This window comes from Coloeus monedula (assembly GCF_965178545.1).
Source record: "Coloeus monedula genome assembly, chromosome: 1".
Taxonomy (NCBI): domain Eukaryota; kingdom Metazoa; phylum Chordata; class Aves; order Passeriformes; family Corvidae; genus Coloeus; species Coloeus monedula.
Window position 1 is genome coordinate 25,880,472 of NC_138781.1, and position 25,013 is coordinate 25,905,484.

Below are 25,013 nucleotides of genomic sequence, written 5' to 3' on the forward strand. Positions count from 1 at the left end.
GAAAGTATTTTCCCATGAATTACAAAGGTTTGGTACAGCAGCATAAGTTTTTAATAGTACACTAACAACAGAAAGCTGTCATTTCCAATAGCATTGTCAAAGTACATCTTAAAGATGATTTAAGCTTTAGGTTTGCATAATTTGTTTGGTTTTCTTAAAGCAGAGTGCACACAAAACGCTTGTAGCACTTTTATTGGGGGATTATTTGAACAGCCTATTCTTGGGTATCCGACTTGTAATGCTTCAATGTGCGTGCAGAAGGATCAGTAGCTTTAACCCATCTTGGCATCCAGTAGTGGGGCAGCCAGCTGCTCCGCCCGCAGTAGTGCTTTTCAAAGATCTGGCGGTAGTAATAACTTTCTTTTGTTTTAGGAGGATTGAAAGGATATTTCTCTGCTGCCTTCTCCAGTAGAAGGTCATCAACCTACAGACATAAGCAAAACTCAAGTTAAGCTGCAAATATCTTCAACTTTTAAAGACACACAAGGATTTACCCACCACTGAATGTCCAGTTTTGGAAAAAAAAAAAAAAGTCTATTCTAGAGGCACAGGTTTGACAGGTCAAACCTTTGTCACCGGCTCACTTGATCTTTATGAATATGCAAATGTATTTCCAGTGCTGTTGGTATTTCTCTGCATGACAAGGGAAGCCCATTTCTCTGGGTCACAACCACCTTTGTTAGTGAGGTCACAGACATTTCTTTCCTACCCTTCCTTTGCTGTGAAAGGAGTTGAAAAACTAAACACAGTCATTTTGCCCTGTAAGTGGCTTCCTAGGTTGTTTTCATAGCTTGGGGAACAGGTGACTTTGTATAACCACACTCTTAGCAAAAAAAGACCTGGGATGCAGAGGCAAAGACACCTGCAGTTGCTAAGTTGGCTGAGAAAGGGAGGATCAATAGTTGCACCAGTTGAGGGAATTTCAATGAGCAGCTTCCACTGCCAACATGCTGCCTAACTTTTCATCTCTGTGAAATAGATCTGCTGCTCCTACAGCAATACAGGCTCAGAGCAGGCAGCACAACACTGTTGCCTGACCCAACTACTTTCTTGCCTGAGGAAGCACAGAAAGAAAAATGGGGAACACAGAGTTGGTGGTAGGACAGACAAGCTCCCATCAACAGGCTTGACTACACATATTTCCATGTTATGGAGCTCGGGTGTAAATAGGTTGTTATTCCTTCCTCTCCACGATTAAACTACCTCTACACTCCAGAGAGGATTATCCCTTGTACAGAGTCAAAATGCTGTAAGTCTTCACTGGTTAACAACGCAAGCAGAGGCTTTAAAAAGCAAAAAGGCTTAGCTAGGGACAGCTTTGAAAAACTAATGACGCAAACGAGAAAGTACATTATAAAGTCATTATGTTGTTACTCAGCTGCAGAGTTAAGTTCATGCAAGTGCCTTCAGCTGAAGCAGCTGCTTTGCCTGTAACACAGAAATTGTGTTTGTTGATGCACAATCTAATTTGCAATCCAGACACTTAAATGATGTTCATTTCCTCATACAGTCATTTCTGGCAGGGTCTAACATTTCTTTGTAACTAGGATCACGAATGCCTTTAACCAACTCAGATATCTAGAAGCACACTGATTAAGATTTATCTTACTCCTCCACCAGGAAGCTCAAGTTAACTGTTATACCCAGATTTATTCTCTCAACTAAGCATGTGAGCTGCCTCCCATTGGCAACCATACCTAACAGACCTAAGTGAGAAAGGAAAAAAAGTGGTATTGTACCTGTTGATCAATATAGTCCTGAAGAATGGAAAACCAGGATTTCTTTACTGATGCTATACCATCACTGAAAGCTTCTTTGGGTCTCCAGAGAATTTCTTTGGGAAGTAAATTGGAATCTTCAAACGACAATCTTAAAAGGTATTTTTCAATTCCATTCTGTTTCCAGAACAAAAAAAAACAATGTCATGAGTCTCAGGAATTGTAGTGCAAAGATCTGGATTTAAACACTTATGAAATAGTTTCCCTTCAGAAGTTTTTCTCAGAAAAGGGTTCCCAGTAGCCCAACAATTCAGTAAAGTACTTAAGAGAATGCTTGATTTTGGGTGGAGGACTTAACCATCTAATTCAGCAATCTGGTCATGCTTAGAACATGTATCAGTGAATTTGTAAACTTTCACTTGGATCCAACCCTAGTTTTACGTACCTTTGGGATTCGCAGTTCCGCTGGCAGAGATAAATAATAAGAAGTAAACCGATGATCCAAAAATGGGACTCTCAGTTCAAGACTAAGCAGGGGGAATAAATAGAAAAGATACTGAATTAATCCAACAAGTCATCTACTTACAAATTCCACAGCAGCTAAGCTTTCCCTGTCTTTCACATAAACACCAGGTTCTGCTTTTACTTAGAAGAAATTTCACTTGCATATTGACGACTACCAGATTCTAATTCACCAATTTGTAAAGTGTATGGTCTACACAGATTAAAGACTATGATGTTTTATAATGCCATATGCTGGGCAGTTTATAGTGCCCTGAATTTACAGATTACAGTCCTACAGGATCTGCAACAACCATTGCAACACGTATGCAAAAGCGCATTTTAAAAATCCTCTCAGAGAACTACCAAGTCACTCACTAGGAGTGCATCAGCATTTGTAAACATATCACAGAACCAAGCAAGGACTTCTGCTGTCATTTCTGAAATCTACATTTGTTTGTGTTTTCAAGAAACAACAAAAAGGAGCCCTACAGCATTCACACTAGTTCTCTCCTATACCAGTGGCAGATATACACATACAAAGCCTTCCCACTTTTGTATACCACAGCTTCTAAGGACACAGAAGACAACAAAAAATGACAGTAACTGCATCTTCAGCAGAAAGAACCCCTCTCAGTGTGTCTCCTCAAGAGACATTATGCTGTCCAGCTTCACAAGTGAAAGGAGATGTTATACTGCACCCTAGTAATTTCATTGTCTCTTTAGTTTCTACTGTGATAAAAAGCTTCAGCTACCTCAAGTAATACCCACCTTACCAAAAAAACCCCAAATGAACCCAATACTGAGTATTCAGTAATCAGATACTGAGGGCTCCATTTCTCCATATACTGACAAGATTTGCACTGCAAGTCTTTCCTTATAGTTATTCTTGCTCCTAACTGATAATGGTAATTTCATCCTTTCCTCTCTACTCTTAGTTCCTCTCCCTTTTCTCCAAAAATCTGAACTCCTTAAATTCTGTTTTAATTTGTTAATGAGGGTTCTTTCTTCCTAGCAGTGCTGTGCAGCAGGGACTAAAGAAAAACAAAAGCAGCCAGCATGTGATATTAAACAGCCTTCCAAGTGTGGTGAAAATTTTAAGCATGAAACAAATTATGAGGCAAATGGCAGTTCTCCAGCACTTTACCCAACTTTTTAATAGGAAAGAGAAACATAAGAAAATTGTAAAAAGCTGGGCAAGTCATTTTGTGGTGGGATCAATATACAACAAAAGCTTCCCAATAGCTAAGTCGTTTGCTTTGCCAAAGGTACCATCTTTTTCTTATCTATAGATAGCTTTCCAACATCATTCTCGGTTTAATTAATGTATTTATTTTAGTAAAATGCTTCTGTTTAGTAAAACAATACTATTTTCTACAGCGCTCAATTTGGAGATTCTTTAAGGTATCAGTTACACAGATTGTATACTGATACCTCTTTATTACAGTCAGCTATCTGACTAATGCACATACTTTCCTCTTTTCAGTATGTTGTTTTAGTACTGATGATCATCGGATTCAAGATTCCTCTTTGTCTAAACCTCCAAAGACCCCAAAGTCAAATACAAGTTTGCCTTCCCTCCTTAACTCTGAATATTTGTATTTCTAATTCACTGCTTCTGTAAAGACCAGTACAGTCCCAGACAAAAAAAATATTTCAGCTGGCAACACAGTGGGCCCTACAGTCACAGATCAGATTAAATCTGGCAGTGTGCTTTACTGTTGCTCAAATTCCTTCAGGCTACAACTTCATGTTGGCATACAAATCCTCAGCAGTCTTTTCCTGCCTAATCTTCTTTTGCTTTTAAGTTATGAGTGCTCAGCATCCAAGGGAATATATTTTACCCATGTGCTGCAGTAGTTCTGTCTGCACGAAGTACATCAAACAGGTAGAGCTCTTTCAGAAGCCTCTCACTCTCTTCTGCAGCTTCCTCGGGAGACGGCGCCTGAAAACAAACACAGCATGGAGCACACAGGTAGAATATAGCTGCACTGAGGCAATCATTGCTGGCTGCCCTACATTTGAATTGTAGGACCACCAAGTGATCTCAAACTCAGCAAAAACTACGTACAAGAAATAACAGTCTCAGGAATTGCTGAAGATTAAGAAAGCTATTTTTTAGGTGATTATGATGTCTGAGATGATCCCTTGGATTTTAAGCCACCCCAGAAGAAAAACTCAACAAATATACAGTTGTGACAACTCTCAAACATCACACCTTGAAATCTCAGAGATGTTCTATTGAAAGGCAGAACAAGCAGCTCAAGGGCATTCTCTATAGTGAATGTACTTACCTTATGGAAATATATATATCCTTGTGTCAGCTCATCTGATCCTTCTCCTGAAAAAATGACCACACTGTCTGTTTTCTTCCGAATATATTTGGAGACAAGATACATACCTTAAAAAAAAAAAAGGATAAAGTTATTAAAGTACATCTACATACATGATGCTATATACAGATAGTAGTTTTAAATTTAGCATTTTACAAATTTGTCTTCTACACTACTTTCTTCTGTAGCAAACAACTAATGTAAAGTAGCATCTCATTTTTACTCAAAGCAACCAACAGCCACACTAAGTTGGTGCTGCAAATATATCTGAACTGTGTATTTACACTTGGCCCTCAAATATATCAGAAAGATGTGTCTACTTATGATCCTGGGAACACTGGAGGATTCCCGTGGGAACACACACAGGAGTTGTTCTGACCCAATACGAAATTAAGCGTATTAATTCCAGCACAGTGCTGAAGAACCTTTCTAGCCTTGGAGAAAAGCAAAAGTTGATGTTTAACTCTCTGCCACAGAGTTGAACTGGATGAAGCCCTTTTTTCAAATTTTTTTGTAAAGATTTATTTATTAAACAGAATTATGCCTTCCACTCAATGCATCTCTCTGAATGGCACGCTTTTGTAACAAAAGTATTACAAATCTAATGAAAAGGATCTAGTTCATTATTTCTTATGCTAAGCAGCAAATCACAAATTAAAAATGACAGAAAATGTTTGCTCTAATTTTTAAAGAAATGCATTCATTATTTTACATTGCTAAATCCCATCTTCATGGACAAAATTCCACACAGGGAGTTCAGTTTCGAAAACTGTGCTGCCTATTTGGCTTCATAACTCTTTTGTGACGTTTTAGGATGACACAAGGTTAACTGGGTAAAATGCTGTAGCTTGCATTACGCAAAAGGCCCCACTGGATTAGGGGCTTTTTCCCTCTTATCAGGCTGGCATTGCTTTGTTAGAAGCTGCTGGTGACTTCCTTCACTTCTTGGAATCAAACATACATTATAAGAACCTGTGTTACTAAACCTATGTTACTAAAGAGCAATAATAAATACTTCATGTTAGTATTAAAAATATGCAAGGAAAGGGTAACTATGTTATGCTATCATAATCTTAAATACCTCAGAAAACCTGTGAATTTCCCCCTTCCTCCAAGGTTCATACTCACTAGAGCAGAAAACTTAGACCTGCAGATCTAATGTTTCTTCTTTATGTAACTAATTGTTTTTCATCTCAAAGCTTCAAGAACGGTTCTTGACAGTTGTTTTGTGCAGTCAGGGACTTGCAAATAACTGCTTTTGCCTCAGTGTGGTATCACAGATCAGACTGGGGAGCAGAACTTTGGAATCCCAGTCCCCAGGTTCTGTGCCAGCTAAAGGATCTAGCAGATGAACATGTGGGTTTGCATAAAATTTTATTTGGGTGACATAAACCAAAGATTGCCATTAAAAAAATCTTACCAATAGAAGCTCTTATTGTTGTTATATCGTAGGTTTCCAATGAGAAGATAACCTCCTCTATTGCCTGAATCCCCTCTTCAGTATTAAGTATTACTTCATGATGTTCACTGCCTATATGTGCTGCCACCTGTTTGCAAGAAGTCAAAACAATGCATCATTTTTCAACTAAAACATTTTATAAACATACATTGTGTTTAAAGAAAACATTTATTGAAAGCACCAGTTCCCTTCTGCTACAGTGAAAATTATTACATTAGATCAAGAAAAGACATTACTTAGCAGCTCTTTGACTTGCAGTGATGTGTTCACCAGAGAGAACATCGTCTCCTTAATTACAGTGTTCAATCATGATTGCAACAGACCATCCAGCTGCTTGCCTAAAACATTAACAGAATCTGTAGAGACTAAATATTCCAGATATCTGCCCTTAAGGGAAAAAGCAGCACAAAAGTAATGAAAGCCTGCACAGTACCCCAGATGCCAAACGGTTTGTACCAAGCTGTTAATTCAGCAAACTGATAATTAAGTGACAATACTTAACATATATACAAATGCCTTAGTATAGGAACCACAGCATGGAGATCTACCCTAAAACCCAGAGGGAGAACTGAGACAAGTCCAAAGTACAATCCTTTTGGCAACAATGCAACAGGGACTCCATCATGAAAGTCTTCCAAATGCAAGAGAAAACAGGTAAGGTTCCAGCTGCCTCTTTTGTAAGATTAAGCAGCAAATGTTGTACCAAATGACTTACTGCAAACTGATCTACATCACAGCAATAAATGAATATGCAGTGTTACTATTAATGCCATACCATGAAGTTAGCACCATTAATATACACTGTTTAGCATTCAGTAGCTCAAAACAAACTGAAAGCAACGCTTAAGATACCTTCCTGGCAGCAAGTAAGTCAGGACTGTTTTCCATTCCAATTGCAAAAGTTTGTAATGGATAATTAACGTTGATTTCTTTCATCAGTTTCAGAAGAATGGCTGCAACCAAACTGGAATCTAAGCCCCCTGCCAACAAAACAAATCATCTGATTAGGTGTTTGAATGATGTCTTGCTTTCTCCTTAAGGAATCTAGATACTGGAATCCTGTAAGTGGGCTTCATTTTTAAGCTGTGTGAAGGTACTTCTCATACAAGTGCACATTTACCTCTTTAATAAAAGAATCAGGCAACTATGATGGAACATCTTCAGTTACAGTTGTTAGTACTTTTGGTGTCAGAAGCATCAGTGGGACTCCTTCTTTCAGATAAACAGAAAGTGTACTGAACACATTGTACCACTTGAGATTATGCCCCTTCTCAGCTCTGATAAAATGGGATTTATTCTTCATTTCAAAACCACTCCCTATCTTCCCCTCACCTACACATTTGATAGCCTACTGACAGGACTATGGATTTTTTTTTTGTTTGCAGTAAGTAAAAGAACAGAATTAAGTAAAAGAACAAAACGTTTAGTGTAAGGGTTCCACTCTTCTCCAATCATTCTTTTTTTCCCTCCTCTTCTTTCTAGAGCAGAGTGAAAGGATTTGAACAGTTTGGAGAACAAGCAAAAAATAAAACGAAGAGATGCACAAGCTCCCTAGATGTACTCTAAGGATCCACCTTCTTATTATCATGAGCTAGTTCTGCTAATCCTTGGCTAGTTCTACTTGCTGTTCTCCTACAAAGTATTGAGCAAAACACAGTACCTGTTTGCCCACATCTGCCTGCAGTTCTGATAAGCAGTAGGCAAAACTCTCTTCTCTTTGTTTCTTATTGTCTGCATATGTTTCTTCAGCTAAGTGCATTAGCATCAATTCCCACCCCGATCCCCTTTGTGGGGATGCTCTCTTGTAAAAAAAAATATTTCCTTTCGAAATTACACGCAAATTCTGAGAAAAGGAGAGCACAGAAAACAGAGTGCTCAGGATGTGGAAATCAAGAAAATAAAAACCCGAGTTTTCACTGTGAAGTTGAAGAATTCCCTCTGTGACTGGAAACAAAAGCAATTCTCTGTGATGCTCCAAGCATACTCAAAATTTTGAAGCACTGAGATACTCTGGTATTATTTATACCAGCACGGGCACTTAGTTTTGCTGCTTCCTCCATGTGCATCTGAGGAGCTGGTGACTGCCTTCTAATTTGATATTTGAAATTTGGGGTTTAAACAAGCTTTTTTACTGAAACTGAGATCTTCCAACTCTGTGTATCTTCCTGTTTAATTTACCTTCTTCCTACTTTTTATGATTGCATAGTAAAGAAATGGTCCAGCAGTATCTCCTAGCCAGTTCTCTCATTCAGATGCACATTTAATAGGGTTCATGACAAATGAATGTAATTACTGTTGCTCAGTGAATGCATGAAAAGCATTTCAGAACTCTAGCCACAAGTACCAAGTGCTACACAAACACAGGAAATAAGGTGTCAGATCCATGGTTACAGAGCCTTACTTCTGTGAAGTACCTCTGTAACACTGAACCATCAGATCACAACAGTGATCAGCTAAGTCAGTGAACAACTTCCTGTACCACAAGCTATTACCTTATCTGCAAAAGAGTGTAGCAAATAATTTTGGTCCAGATGGTCTCCTGTAATACGGTAAATTAAGGAAGTTTAGGATGAAGACTAAAGCAAAGGTGGCAAGTAAGAATTTCACTTCCTCCTGCTTCTGAAACATGCCAAGGCTTTCTTCTAGGTTCAATCTGCACAAAGTGAATGTAATAATTACATTTTCTTTTTAGACACCAACCTAACTCTAAGTCTCATGTATTTAAGAATACATTGAGTGATTTTCAATAGGAATACTATATTTATTTGCCTTATTTTAAAATGCTCAGTGTCTCAATAAGCCAAGATCCCAGCCCAGAGTAAACTTTAAAAGCATAAGACTTTCAAGATATTTGTAAATTGGAAAACTTTATTCCAAACTAACAAGTTCTCTGTTGCCTGTTCTAAAATGCAAATGAAGATTCAGATCCCTTCAGGTACATCACAGCAGAACAGCCAATATATTTTTCTTTAACTAGTAGAGGATGGGGAAAAGAGAGAGAAGGTACAGAATCACTGTGGTTCTTGCTACTTACCTGACAGAAGACAACCAATCCTTCTGTGAGCCATCAAACGTTTTCTAACAGCATTTTCAAATAGAATACGGATGTTGCTTTTCACCGTTTCAAGGTCAAAACCTGCTCAAAAAAGAAAAGAGAAGGTCAAAAAATGTCCAAAAAGTGTTACTTAGACTTTGCAGGATGATGCTAACTAGGAAACAAAGATGTTTGTCTGAATCTCCTTTGATAACAGGGACACTCAAGTCCATCTTTGTACATGACTGCCTACAAAAACAATTCAAAAGTCCCTACATTTTAAAGGTTCTTCCAGGTTGTTTTCTTTCTTAAATGGTACTTTTTAAACCAATCAAAGCTAATTTTACATTCAAAGACTATGATTTTTTTCACTTTTAAATCAGAGTAAAATCTTTGCTGTACTACCTGAAGGCAGAGCTTCCACTGTATCACATGCAACATGGAGTGGTTCATCTTTGCAGCTATGAAATTTTACTAATTCCACTGATGCAACCTTGCCAGAGGGCTTTAAATCCAACACTTCATAATGACCCGGAAGAAATGGTTCCACTTTAGAACCTAAGGATGTTGAATGCTTTAAGTTGATAAGTCCTACACATAAAATGGGAAAAAAGAAAATGTCAGAGTTTTTGACTTAAAATGGTTAAATTATACCTCACTCAACAGCCTCTCTACTAAAACTATATACAAATATTTTCTCTGGATCCTAAACCTGGTATTAAAAAAATATCCTTTTGAGTCACCATCAGTCCTGGCTAGAGCATGATTCTGCTTCTGGCAGGATGAGCCATCTCAAGCTGAGGCAGATAGCAGAGAAAGTAAACCAGCAAGTTTTACTAATTGGCAAGTAGCAATTTATCCCTGTGAGCACTAGGAAGAGCACTTTTCTAACTGACTACATGATGTCCAGGTAAAGTATAATATGCTTAGGAGAATTTGAATGACAATTATAAACTAATTTTGAGTTTAAAATTAAGTGTAGCCAAGCTAACAAGGGGTTTGCAATAAAACAACATCATTGTAGTGATTGCTTAATTGACATCTATTTAGTGATTTCAAAACTCATCAGTTCTCAACTGATCTACTCCACTGCTATTGAATGCCAGGTATCAGACCTGTAGCCAAACCTCATTTCCATTCCCCATGTGAAAGAGGATGTTTTGCACCTGCTGGTCACCTGGATGCCCCTTAAGGACATCCTCAAAAGGGACACAGAATTGTTGTTAGAGAGAATTTGTTAGAATTTCTTGTTAGTGAATTACTGACCAGTAATTCACTGTGATTGTTATAGGACACAGTCTCCAAAACATTCCCTTCCCTTCTTCCTTCCCAAGCAACAGAAATGGTGCAGCTTTTAGTATTACTGCATAGTACTACTATTAGAAGAGTCAACATTGGAGTCTGCTAATAAAATAGACAGACAATAAATGGGAGAGAAATAATCATAAAAGTCAATTTTAGCCAAAGTGCCTTTTAGGCACTCCCTTTTGACACTGTTTGGATTTGTTTATGATAGTGCCAAGACTAGAGATAATTACTTCAAAAGAGAGCGCAGTGATGTGTCATCTCAAACAAAAAAAATTATCATCAAATAAAGTATGTGATTCTGGGAAATTACCCAATGCTGCAGTAAATTTCAGGAGGGTTTCAAAATTCCTGACTTTTACAGATTAGCAGTTCTCTGGCATAATTACTTAGTTCACTACATAACACCAAGACCAAAGTCTAATATAATTTATTGTAGTGTAAGTCTAGTCTAAGTCAATAGACTATGTTTAACTTTGGCCTAACATAAAACATCTTGAATTCAATACTGCTATAACTCCAGAACACAAAGAATTCTAATTAAATAAGCAAGTTATTTTAGAGATATTAAGGATAATTAAACATCTTGGATGTCTTATTTTAACGATGTGTAGTTCTTACACTACTAAGTATAGCTCATATATTACTGAACTTACAGTTCATTTTCTCTTCACACTAAGAAGAAAAGCCTGACAAAGAAGTTTGTCTCCAACAGCAATACCTAAGATTATTCAGGCACTAAACACAACTGGCTTTACCTTTTGCCTCAGAACAGACACCCAAAAATCCATCATCAGTCAGCACCTTAAACAGTGGTCTGACTCCATAGGTATCTCTCGCCAGAAACACTTTTCTGTTTGCAGTGTCCAGAAGGATGAAAGCAAATACACCATCTAGCATGGATGCTGTTTGTTCTATTCCTCCTCTGTTGTATAGATGAAGGATAACCTCACCATCCACTAATGTTTGGAATTCAAATCCAAACTGCTTCTGCAGCTAAGAAAAAATATAAAGAAAAACATAAATAACCATTTGCAAACATTGGCTGCTTAGTAATTGTTTCATATGAATAATCTTGTATGTCAAATCACAGTTTAGAAGTTATATAAATATTTCTGCCAAAGAAGGAAAACTTTTGTGTTCAAAGCTGTACTGGGTTTGTGTGGCCAAACTTTGGTAGCGGAGGGACTACAAGGGTGGCTTCTGTGAGAAGCTGCCAGAAGTGTTCCTCACATGTGGCAGAGTCAATGTCAGGTGGCTTCAGGACGGACCTGTCACTGGCCAAAGCCCAGCCAATCAGGAATGATAGCAATCCTTCTGTGATAACATATTTAAGAAGAGAGAAAAGTTACTGTGCAGATGTAATTACAGCCAGAGAAGAGCGGGGTGAGGATATGTGGAGAGGAAAAGCCCTGCAGACAACCAAGGTCTGTGGAGAAGGAGGAGCAGGAGGTGCTCCAGGTGCCAGAGCTGGGATTCCCCTGCAGCCCAGGGTGCAGCCCATGGTGAAGCAGCTGTGCCCCTGCAGCCCATGGAGCATCACAAGGATGCAGAGATCCACCCGCAGCCTGTGGAGGAGCCCCACGCCAGAGCAGGTGGATGCCTGAGAGGGGGCTGTGAACCCATGGGAGACCCATGCTGGAACAGGGTCCTGGCAGGGGCCTGCCAACCTGGGGAGAGAGGAGCCCATGCTGGAGCAGGTCTCCTGTTAGGGCTTGTGACCCTGTGAGGAACCCATCCTGGAGCAGGCTGTGCCTGAAGGACAAGCACCCCATGGAAGAGTGACCTACACTGAAGCAGTCTGTGGAGAACTGTTGCTGTGGGACAGACTCAAGCTGAAGAAGTTTGTGGAGGACTGTCTCCTGTGGGAGGGACCCCACAGTGGAGCAGGGGAAGAAATCTCCTTCAGCAGTGGCAGAGCATCATGTGATAAACTGACCATAACCCCCATTTTCTGTTTTCCTGCTGGGGAGGAAAAGATAGAGCTCAGGAAGGCAGAAGAGGTGGAGCGAAGGGTTTTTTTTAAAGGTTTGTTTTATTTCTCATTATCCTACTCTGATTTTGTTGGTAATAAATTCAATTTAATTTAATTTCCCCAAGTTCAGTCTGTTTTACCCATGACAGTATTTGGTGAGTGATGTCCCCCAGTCCTTATCTCAACTCAAGAAACTTAAGTTGTATTTTCTCTCCCCTGTCCACTTGTTGGAGGAAAGCTTTGGTGGGTGCCTGGCATCCAGTCAGGGGCAACCCACTACAAAAATTTTACCCAGGATCATCTCTTAGGCAATGAGACTGACACTGCAGTCTTAAGCAATTCACATTAAGGCAAGTTTTCAGGGAAACACTTCTATCTGAGGATGTCAAACTGCACTAGCCAGAAGTGCAGAAGCACTGGTCTTCAGAAGCACTAGCACTGTTTAAAAAAAACCACCGAACTCAAAACACATAGACACGTGCAACATCTCTGCAGAGTAAAGTACTTTGGAAATAATCTTCGGTTTACTTATGCAGTCACTGCAACTCCTCAGCGTTTTTTTATGCAGAGAATTTCCTTCTGCCTAATCTTCCTCCATTCCTCAAACTAGCCCCTTCACTCTGCCTGTGCATATAAAATGGGGGAGGAAGAAATTAGCCATCAGACTTAAGTCAGACCAACTATTCTTCATGTTCTTCGGGTGCTACTCTTAAAAGTCCTTTCAATACATACAAAACAGAGGGAAAGAGAGGGTTTCATTAAAACTAACAAGCCAAGAAACTGCACAAAAACAATGCTTTAACATTTTAAGTTCTTTGGTTTTAATTGTTACTTATGGGGCAGTCTTAGATCAAATTGAGTCAATGTTAAAATAAGTAAGTCATTAACCTAAGGAAGGCACCTGTTTTACCAACGATCCTTTCCTAGGTAAAGGATTTCAGCCACAAGCTTAAAAGAAAAATCTCATTATAAAGAAAGAGGGTACATAATGCAGTGACAACAACCAAACAAATTCCTGTAGAATTCAAGTGTTGCACAATTAAGGTACCCTTAGGACGGTGCATAGCATGACTGAGAGTAATTCTTAACTACTTTCAACAGCAGAAAAACCACAATGCAAAACACTGCAAGTAATACAGACTGTTGGTACAATACATTTCACATGTACTGCAGGGCAAAGTCTCACCCTTCAAACAGCCAAATACTTGAAGACTGGGAAAAAAAATATAATCTCCTGCCTATTCAAATTCCTAATGACATTACTGATGTCACTGATGTGACTGACTGCAGCCTGACTTGTTTTAAAAAATGCGACATTAGAAATGTTGTAACATTAGTATTAGAAATGCTATATCTCAGATTATTCATACATTTCTGATGATACCACACTTAGTATATGATACATTTCACACATTCATTCAGCATGATTCAGAAGCAGACACAGTTTTAAGCTGCTTTATGCATCAAATTTGGATGATCTGAATCATCTTGCCAAGTAACACAGGCAGTATGGACATCTCAGCACAGGGACTGAGGAACACTGACAGTGTTCAGCAACAGCATCACATCCATCAGGGACATTTAGAAACTTTAGGAACTAAATAGAGTTGCTGCTTGTTTTGTGCCTAAGAGACTTAGGCGGCTTTCAAAAACCTCACAAAAAATCTGACTTCTGCTGCAGACACCTAAGGACTTTTGTGGCACACTGGAAACATCTCCCTAAGCTTATTGCTTTTATATAAATACGTAAGCATGCATACTATGCATCACTATATCTTAAGTGACATATCCCATCTAGATTGAGATGCAATAATAAGAATGCAATATCCAACAACTTGGGAGAATTACAACCCAAAACAACTGAAGAGCAAGACAGTCTGAAAGCATTAGTATTATGAAAAGAGAAGAAGGGGAGAAAGAGGCATGGATTTCTCTTCCCCAAGAGACAATGAAGAATGTGTCTTAACTTTCAACTGAACAAACCTGAAGATGCAAATATTTACTGCCCTTCTTATCAATTAAAAAGTGATTTCTCAGTATTAAAGATTAGGTATGCTGCTAAATAAGCTACCAGATTCATAACTCATTGAGACAATTTACTTCCTTTTAAATACTAGTTCTTTGCTAACTTTCAAATTTTTTTCTGATACTCTCGTCCAACACATTTTAAAGACGTTCTGAATATCCACTAGTCTTGAAATTGAAAAAAAAAAAAGAAAGAATTTTTTTTTTAATTGCCTTATTATGTATACAACACTTACCTGTTTGAAATTGTAGATTTCTCCATTGTAACACAGCCACAGGTATGGGAATTTCTTCACGCGGATAGGCTGCATACCATACAACTGATCAACAACCGCCAGGCGGTGGAAACCAAAACAGCAGTTGGTGAAACCATTGACGTTCTCAAAACGAAATGCATCAGGACCTCTATGTGCTATCTTCATGGCACTTAGACACTGCACAGAAAGGCATTCATCGCTCCCAAACAGGGCCCAGATACCACACATTGTGAGGCTCTTGCTCTACCTGCAAGTGGAGAACCTGTTCAAGAGAGACACAAACACTGTAAGCAAGAGCTGACACTGTGTATTGGGTCTGGCTGGGAGGGAGTTCATTTTCCCCTCAGCAGCCCTCAGAGTGCTGTGTTTTGTATTGGTGTCACAGCACTGTTTTGGCTACTGCTGAGCAGTGCTTGCACAGCATCAACGCAAACCAACACTACCCCCTCATCAGAAGGGGCAGGCAGGGGGCAAGCAGGATCTTGGGAAGCAACATAGCCAGGACAGCTGGCCCAAAGTATCCAAAGGGATATTCCATATCTGATGTCTGCCCAGATAAAAAAATCTAAGGGAAAGGAGGATAAAGGGGGAGCAATTACTACATGTGCTGAAGCCCTGCTTCCCAGGAAGTGGCTGGACATCACTTGCTGATGGGAATGAGAGAATAAAATCTTAATTTTTTCCTTTTGCTTGTGCACGATCCTCACTTTTCCTTAAGTAAACTGCCTTTATCTCAACCCGTAATGTTTTTTATTTTTCATTATATTTTCTTGCCCCTTACCCCATCCTGCTGAAGAGGGAGTGATAGAGTGCTTTGGTGAGCACCTGGCATCCAGCCAAGGTCAATCCACCACACACCTAAAAACCACAGATAACAGATGTAGGCTATTAATCACTTAACCTTCAAGAGGCCTGATCAAAAGAATAGCAGACTTTACTAACACGAAGTAGAGCCTGGCTTGCTCAAAGTATGGTAAGCAAATCTTAGCCAGCAAGAAATTAGGTTTCAATTTTACCTTTAGATACAGCAAGGCTGTCTATGACTTTTTTTTTTTTTTTAATAGAGCACAAATAGAACAAATCATTACTGGTCATAGAGTATGATCCGTTGAAATAACATAATCTGAGCAGAAACATTAGCTGTCCTTTCAGTTTGTCGCCTTTACATACAAAGGGGGTTTATAACAAAGAGGGAGGCTCTTTAGCAAGACCTGTAGTGACAGGACAAGGGGGAACTGTTTCGAACCAAAGGAGCATAGGTTTAGACGGGAGCTCCCCATCAGCAGCGTAGCAGGCCCCGCTGGCAAAGTTGTGGAGGGAGCAGTGCTGTTGCAGTGGCATGCTCCCCTCAGCACGCTGCTGCAGCCCCGGTGCCTCTGGAGATGCACACCGGCCTTGAAGCTCTCTGAACCTAACCCTAACAGTGCAGCTGGGCTGAAGCTGGGGAGCTCCAAATCAAGTGATGTCGCTGGAGACATCAGCCCAACGCGGCCATTAGGGTTAAGGCTCAGGGAGCCACAAAGCCTACAGCTCCAGGGACCCTGGGGACGCAAAAGGCGTGCCAAGGGGAGCGCGGCACTGCAACAACACTGCTCCCCCTCCACATCTTTCCTATCTGGACAAGCGATGGCGCTGCGGACCTCAGCGTCACCACATGGAGCTGGGCTTTCCCACCATCTGGAGCGTCCTCCTGGTAACCCACGGTCCCCGGGCGCCAGCGGACACCCAGGGCAGGTTCCGTCCGCGCGCGCACCCGGTCCGCTCGGGCCCCTCCACACGGCCGCCCCCTCCTCCAGCGGCTGCCGCGCATCCCGGGCCCGCCGCCTCCTCGCCAGCCGGCGGCACGAGGCCGAGTAGTGCGGTAGCTCCCCCGGAGGCCCCCGACGGCAGCCCCTCCGGCCGGCCCTGCCCGGCGCGGCCCCGGACCGCGTCCGCCCCGCTGCCTTACCCGGTGCTGGCCGCCGGCGCACGAAGAGCCGCCGTCCGTGCCGCGGCGGAGGATGGAGGAGGCGGCTCCCGCCAGCGCCGGCTCCGCCCCCGCCGCCAGCTGCTGTTGAAACACGCCGCGAAGTTTCATCATGCGCCTCCTCGTCTTGCCGTGCCTGCTGGCGGGGCGGGGGGAAGTACGGTCTGGGCCCGCACCCGTAGCTGTATCTCCATCTGCAGCCGGCCCGGGCCGCCCCGCGGCAGGGCAGGAGCTCGCAGGCCGAGCAGTGCCGGCTCCGGCACCTCCCCGGGCCGCTGTGAGGGGAAGCGTGCGCCGGCAGGCACCGCTGGGCGCTCTGGGTATTGCGGGCTCAGGCGGGCGATTTGTAGCTATCGGAAATCCTGTCCCTGCCGGTCTGCTCCGAGGCGTGCCTTGTGCGGTGTCCAGCGAGAAGAGCTATGGCACTGCTTTAAAGCTCCTTTATTTGGTTTGAGAGGGGTGAGTGCATGCGAAGCTCACACCTTTGGAAGCGTTTGCCGAGGACGTACGATTTTCTGTGCAAAACTAAGTTCTGAATCATAGACACGATGGGTAAAACAGGATCTTGGTGCTTACCTGAACTTCGTTATTGGACCGTTTTGCCTATTTGTCTTGGAGAGTGCTAAAGTAAATGAAATTCAACTCTGAATATTAGGATGTGAAGTCCTAAATATAAACCCGAATTCTCCATGTATACTTAAAGAGAGCAATTAGTAATTCACATGCAGTGTGCTTTCATAGGCAGCTTTAGTGGAGTTACTGTAAAACTGCAGTGCTGTGCATAAAGTTCTTCAGGTCATGCAGTTTGTCAATAGTGAGTGTGATCTGTGTGTAGAATTTTAAAAGGACCTTTAAGAAGCCATTAAAAGGATATTTTTAGGCTTCAGAAAGAAACATCTATTGAAGAATCCTGTGCATGAGAAGTAGAATCCAGTGCTGATCAGGAATAAATGTAGGACGTTTCTGTTCTGTACCACTTCACCTGAACTCAGGCAGCCTGCATATGCCATGTGTGCAGTTCCTAGAGCTGTGCACTGCCTGGAAGGGCAGAGTTAAAGTGTGTGCAATGGCAAATGGAGTCACCACTCACAGAAGAGGAATGGTTGTGCTGAGGAACACCTTATATCCTGAGGTTTTTTCCAGAGATCGAAATGTCACTCTGCATTTTGGAAAGCTACAAGAAATAATAGACAAACCTTGTACTAGCTTAGGTTGTTTTGGGGGGTTGTTTTTTTGTTTTTCAGAGGCTTTTGTAAGCAGCCTTTCTTTACATCTTCTTTTCCCCATGCAGAAGAGATTTTTGGATGGGTCTGCTTAGGCTCAAATTGTGGTCTGGGCATTTTCATTGATGGTTCATAACTGTTGAATTCCTGGTTCATAGCTAGATCTGATACAGTGCTTTATGATAGTAAGTCACAAACCATTTGCTACAACAAAAATCTTTTAATGGAGAAACCGAAGCGGAGAGAGTGAGAAGTGACTTGCAGAAAGTGACTTGGTAAGGCTGGATAGGCACAGCCAGGGTAGAGTAAAACCTCCCAAGTCCTCATTAAAGTCCTCATTAAGCCTGCATCCTTAGGGTGCACTGGGTAACAGCCACATATTTATCCTACCTTTTACTATCACTTCTAAAAACTGGGGATAACAGGGATAACTGCTGCATTTAACTATGTCTTGCATGTTTAATGCCAAATTTTAATGAAGTTGATGGTGTTATATATATAGGACTATTGGCAGAAATACTGCACACAAACTGTTTTTTAATATCGACAATGTTAGTGTTTGGTAGTTATAAAAGTGCAAGAAAAAACTGATATGTCCTTGGCCTTTTCTCTACTATTGTCAAGTAGCCCATTATAGTCTGCTTATATTAAGTCTCATTCTTCAATATCCAGTCTTTTCTTTCAGCATATCCACAGACAGCACTAGATGTAATTACACCTGTCTCTCACCTGTGCTCTTCTCAAGTCACATCTTCCCTCTCAGTTTTCTCATTCCTGCAGACATTATCGTGTGTAATAGTTTCTCCAAAGCATTGTCTTCTCTACTCTACTCCTCTGAAGCTGATTTTTCCTTACATTTTTGTTGAAAGAAATTTAAATTGCTTCTAGCTGTGTTGAGAGAACAGGTTTGCATGTAAATATTGGATGCCATTAGTAGCTAGGAGACCTTCCGCTTTGTGAGATGTGTTTAGTACTTGAGAATAACCACCTGGCCACAGACTAAAACCATTTAATAATGGCTGAAAAACCAGAAAGTAAGAAAGTTCCTGTTTAATTAATTAGGAAGTGCTTGCATTAGTTTTGTTTCTAGTTAGCTGAGATGAAAGGCTAATAGGTTTCTCTAAAGGCAACAGGTGAATGAGTAAAATGTCAACTTTAACAGTTAACCCAAAGCTAACAGGTTTACAATTTACAATTAATACAATGTAGAATGAACTGGCGCAGCCTCATGACTTACACTGGTCACTGTCAGCTCAGCTCTCATCTGAGCATTTCTCATAAATGAAGGCTGTGCTCCTCATTTTGTCCCACTGAAGATGAATACCTTTGCTGCATCTGTTGGATGTGGTGCCATCAGCATGCTTGAAAGACTGGAAATATCTAAGTTCTGTGAGATTAGTAAAATGTGTTTGGAGAGGAGACAGAACTGAGGGAAAGGGGAGAAGTGGAGGCTGTGCTTAACAAAGGCATATGGTGAAGGTCTTTTGCTTTCACAGCAATGATTAACAGATTATCAGCCTGTGGTACCGAGGGTTTTACAGGGCCTAGTCCCCTGAAGATAGCCCTCATGAGACGGATTTTTGCATGAGACAACACGTTCCAGTTGGTTTTCTCATTGTGGCTCTCCCAGCTCTCTGCTCCCATCCTTTGCTCTCACTGGAGCTGTGCAAGAAAACAAGATCTGAAGTGGAAAACAATGGCAAGACTCAAATATTAGAGAAAGACTTTCCCTTTTCTGGCATCATCCAGTGCACATTCTCTGGAGTTTCTCAGGCAGGAATTGAACGTCTTTTGCTGATGGTGAAAGTTGCCACAAGTGGATTCATGGGCCAGGTCATTAAGATGGGCAGGACTGTAAAACACCTGAAATTCCATTTGTGTGTCTCAGCACAGCCTTGCACCAGCTCTTTGCACAGAAATTACTAGAGAAGAAGCATTCTGCACCCTACCAGGCCACCTACTTAGTCATGGACTTTTTGAAATGCTTTATCACCAACAATTTGAGGGAAATAAAAATAATGCTGTTTTTGAAAAATTGAAGATTTTGGCTGTGGGAAGGAGAAGGATGTATCTTGTCTACACTTTCAGGACTCCCTTTGCAACCAGTATCCATTTTTAGCTTGGACCAACTACTTGGACCAACTGCTCTCAATCTGACCTTGAACACATCCCAAATTGTAATAGCAAGACTTGTCTTTTCCTTCTCCTAACTTGTGTAGTAATGGAGGTGTGGGAATAGGCAATTCCAAGTTTCCAGATGCCTCAAACTATCCTTTTCAGCATTCAGTGGCTGAATGTTTTCTAGGACAGGGACTTAGCTTGAAAGCAGAAGGGTGTTTCTCCTAATGGAGCTACACAGAAAGATCCATATACCATGGTGGCATTGGCAGCTCATTATACTGAGATAGATCAGTGGTGGGCAGGGCTCAGGGAAAGGTGGAAATCAGTTCCTCCTCCCCAGTCACATGGATTGACATAAACAATATATCTCATACCTGGCTATCTTTCAAATACAGAGGCTTGTTGGATACATGTACATTCACCCGGCAATAGTTGTAGTGACAGGTGTTCTGCTAACACATCTGACATTTGAAATGCATGTTTGTATGTCGAGGATATGCATATGCGGAAAGCAAAGGCCTTTGCCTATATTGGTTTTCCTTCCCCAAGAGATGGTACACTGTGTGCTCTTAAAGTCTGAGTGCTTGCACTCAAATTCTCAGGCAGAACCATACTTTAATTCCTGAGTAGAGTAAAAAATGAAAAGAGAAACTGTCAAATTCAAAAGCTGTTCGAAGATCCGTAGCTTGAAGTAAGGTAGGCTCCCATTTGTATCATTTAGTCTGGCTTTTATGCAGAGGGACTATATCACATGCCAGCAAGCTTGCAGCTTTTAAATAACTTACTGACCTAACAGAGCTCTTTGTTCCTTTAATTTTGAATTTGTTTATTTTTCCTGTTTTTTCTCCTCTGTTCTTTTCCTTTCAAAGACCTTTAAAGGACATACAGTCTACTTGTCTTCCAGACAAAATCTTTTTTCTCATAGTATAAAAAGTAGTTGTCCCACTGGGAGTTCCTGTTGCTATAGTCTCTCTTTCCTTTTTGTTTTCTTCCTGCTTAATTATGTTAAGCTTCAAAACAAATAATACTTGCTCTGACCTCGGAGTTAGAGAGGTCACAGCACTGCTGAGTGTTGAAAGAAAATCTTGTCTAGAGTCCGGGCATTCAGGACTTCGGTTAAGTACTTGGAAGGCATGGCTAGTGCACCAGTAAGGGAGAACACAAAGTAAGGTGATTTGTTATTGCCTGCACAAAAGACTAAGCATTTTTCACTACTGCTGCATCCTTTCTTTAACATCCCAGCCCTTCCATCATCCCCTGTGTTTCTTAGCACAGACAAGAAAGAGCTGTTGGCCATACAGTACACATGGCAGGCATGGCATATGGCACACCAATGGCTCTATTGTCCAGGCCCAGGACCACAGAGGAATGAAACATTGCTGACTTTAACTCAATAGTGGTCTTGGCTAGTGAGGAAGACTCCAGTTTAATTTATTCTCTTCCTGGGGAGGAGGAGATGGAAACAAACCACAAAACCAAAGCACTATATATACATATACATATATTTATATATGTGTGCGTATATATATATATATATACATGCTTTTTTAATGACTTACAGAATAAGAAAGAAAAATTAGCTGTCTGATATTGACTCTGCAACATAACATAATTCTCTAGGGATTTTAGAACTATAATGGTAAAACTAATTTAAATTCTGGTTCTTTTTCATATAGTAGTAAAGATTAGGTGTCAGCTGAATTAGCATTTAAACTAACTCTTGCAGTCAATACAGCAGGATTAACTGCAAATTACAATCTTCAGTTCACTTTTTCGTTGTAATTCGCCCATTGTGAAATTTTACCCTGTTCAATAGATGTTTTGTTTAATACAAGATTTCTTTTCACCTAGAATATGGCTAAATTCACCTGTAAGAGAGATGGTTAGCTGTTATAAAACTGTAACAGCTAAACTCATGCTTGAACATATATAATTAAGTTTTAAAATACACTGATACATATTTTTTCAGCTGGAATAAATGGGCATAATTTTAATAAAAAGTTATTTTGACACCCTCCATTGTGCTCCTTTAGTCTTTTAAAGTGTATTTAATGTTGTGATTTATTTCTGGAAGACAAAAAAAAGTGTTCAGTAAAACGTGCTAAAAAGGCACTATTATGTTCTCCTAAATACAGTTAAGAACAATAGAGGAAGAAAAGTTATTGGACATTATATGAGAATTTTTTTAAAGAAAGTTAGATGGTCTTTGGTTTATAAAAGATTGAGAAACTATTCTAGAATCTATGACTGTAGCAGCTCTTTCCCATCACTAGGTCGAGCTACTACCTCAAAATGAGAAGCCATCACCCTGCTAGTACTGTTGTTACCAGAAATAGAGGTGTAGAACAAATACACCAAAGGTCTGCAGTAAAATAATTAGACTGGCAAATGTAACCTTTGCAGTGTGGAAAATAAATAGCTGCACTACCACACACACTAAGTAAATTATTTCTGTAAAAGAAAAAAATTTAATAATGGAAGTAATTTCCCCCCATTTTCTCACAGAAGCACACACTAAAATAGAGTTCATTTCATGGCATGTCTTACTAATTGTATTAAATCACCATCACTGAATTCTTCAAAGGTTATATAGTTATTATAGCTACTTGCTCTCACTTTTTACTAGGAATTGATTCTGAATTCTTTACAGAAGTAAACTTCTGGTGTTGTTACTGCTCTCGTATAAACAGTAAAATCTAATGTCTCTCCTCCCAGTTCTTTCCTAGCTAGAAACTAACAACAGATTTAATAAAAATAGCTTTGTCTTTTTACATACGAAGAGAATAAAGAGATGTCTTCCTGATTCAAATCCAAAGAAAACCAATTCTAAAGGAACTCAAAATGCAGTATCCATTCAAAAGGATTAAAAGAATTAAATAATGAATGATTACAAAGAAGAGTTAGTTCTGCATTCTAATTCTTACTGCACAATATCTCATGTCTTACTGCAGATGCCAGATAAAAATGTGTTTTCCAGTATTAATGCCAACATTTTTATGAAGCTTTCTTTCCGAAAGGAAAGAACCAACTAAAATCTTCTATCAATTCTCATAGAAATACAATTATATAAGAATTATACTTTATAGCAGCATTACTTTGAATCTTGTTTTAGTTGACAGCAACCCTCAGAACCTCTTTCCTTTTGCCAGGTACCAGATGGGCAAATGAAAGGATCTATCTGCAAGAGTTGGCTACTCCTCAATCTGTTCTGAAATTTATCTCTCTTATTAGAGTTTTTATTATTAGAGAATGCATTATTTTATTTCTATTGTAGGATTTTTCAGATGAAATATCTGCACTTGTCCTGGCTAACTTCTAAGTTGTGTACATGTGTTGGTTTAAGACAGCCTGGGTTTTGGTGGGGGTGAGAGAAAAGCTGCTCAAAACTTCTGTGCCTGGCACAGAGCCAGTCACTGAAGGCTCTGACTGGGGCCAGGTTACTAGCCCAATTAGACGAGTTGGTAATGCCTCTGTGATGACATATTTAAGAAAGGAACAAGTGCAGGAAGCTCTCTCTTTTCTCCTCCTGAGGGCTGGTGAGGTGGCTGCCGGGACCCCTCCTGGCACGGGCCGCAGGGGGCTGCACAGCCAGGGCCATCCTAAGGTTTGGACCACATGGCCAGGGCCCTCAGGTGCCGGTGAGAACCACACGGCCAGGGCCAGCCCTGCAGTGCCAGATGCGAGAGACATGGCGAGCAATTCCCCAATTCAGAGCCTGGACAAGATCAACCTCTCAACTGCAACTTACAGAGACCAATTTTCTTCCAAGTCAAAGAAAAAGGAAAAGTGAGGACTAGTGAGGAAAACCAACATGGTGACACCGAGGTTAGTGATGGAGAGGGAGGAAGTGCTCCAAGTGTCAGAGCTGAGATTCTCCTGCAAGCCATGGTGAGGCCTATAATACAACAAACTGTTTCGCTATAATTCATGAGGTGCATGGGGGGTTGCAGAGATCCATGTGCAGCCCGTGAAGAAGAGTACTCACACTGGAGCATATGGATGCTGAAGAGTTGTAATTTAGTGAGGAACTCGAACAGAGAGAGATGACCTTTGCTTTTAGAGATGGAGGAAGAAAACCTTCACTTCCAAACTACAACAGCTCATCCTTAAAAGACTGAACCCCATGAACTAAAATGACCCACGCTAGGCAGTTATGGGAAGACTGCTTCACCCGTGGGAGGGATTCACATTGCAGCAGGTTCAGGTGGGACTGTTGCTTGTGACAGTTAAAACCACGCTAGAAAAGTTTGCAGAGAACTATCTCCCATGGGAAGGATCCCACAGCACAGCAGGAGAAACTCTTTTCCTTAAGCATACTGAAGAAAGGCTTTTAAGAAGTGAAATACTGACCAAAACCCCATGTTTTGTTTCCTTGTGCATCTGGTGGAAAGAGGGAGGGACTGGGAAAGAAAGGTGTTCTGAAAGTTTGCTTTTGTTCTCATTACCCTTTTTACTTTTAATTCTGTGAATAATAAATCTTCTTTATACTGTTTGAGTTTTGAACTTGTTTTGCCTTAAAGTTTTTTTTTCAATAATCCTTATCTCAACTCATGAAAATGAAATCTTAGTTTCCCCTCCTCTGCTTGACTATAGCAGGGGATAATGAGTGTATAGTTCTTCATGTGTGCCTGGCTTCAAACTGCAACAATGCATATGTAAAATAAATGGAAAAACAGTTATCTATACAGAAATATATCAGCAACAAGAATAAAGAGAGACATTTTTCTTAAGTGCTTAAATAAGATTTACGGGGCTATTTCTACAAGTAAATCAGGGCCAGAAAATAAATTCAGGTATGGGAGGCTAATTATTAACACACTCATTGGTGTGACTTATGACCCTGCCAAGTAGTATTTCCTTAAGAAAATCTCTGGGCAAAGTAATAGAGTAACACTTGCCAAGTGTTATTTCTAAAGAGCAGTATGGTCAAGGCTGAGGTTTTGGTCCATCCAGTGGAATCCCAACAGAATTCCTAACCCATCATTGCTATTTCATGCTTGCCGATCACATTCTACAGCACTGAAAATGAATGTCGTTTTCTCAGTTTCATATGAAAATCTCATTCTGATGGGCTGCAACATGGCTTTCAATTTACT

At 40.5% G+C, this 25,013-nt stretch overlaps 1 protein-coding gene across 1 annotated transcript; it reads right to left on the reverse strand.

The window, feature by feature from the left end:
* Positions 1-201: 201 nt before the first annotated feature.
* Positions 202-14,835, reverse strand: ASNS (asparagine synthetase (glutamine-hydrolyzing); the record flags this gene model as incomplete). The annotated part of the gene is made up of 11 exons (XM_082280821.1): positions 202-424; positions 1,740-1,895; positions 2,164-2,245; positions 4,064-4,164; positions 4,514-4,620; positions 5,973-6,099; positions 6,864-6,991; positions 9,046-9,147; positions 9,451-9,636; positions 11,109-11,346; positions 14,587-14,835. The coding sequence occupies 11 exons, from the start codon at positions 14,833-14,835 to the stop codon at positions 215-217; spliced, it is 1,686 nt and encodes a 561-aa protein (XP_082136947.1). The 3' UTR covers positions 202-214.
* Between the last annotated feature and the right edge of the window lie 10,178 nt (positions 14,836-25,013).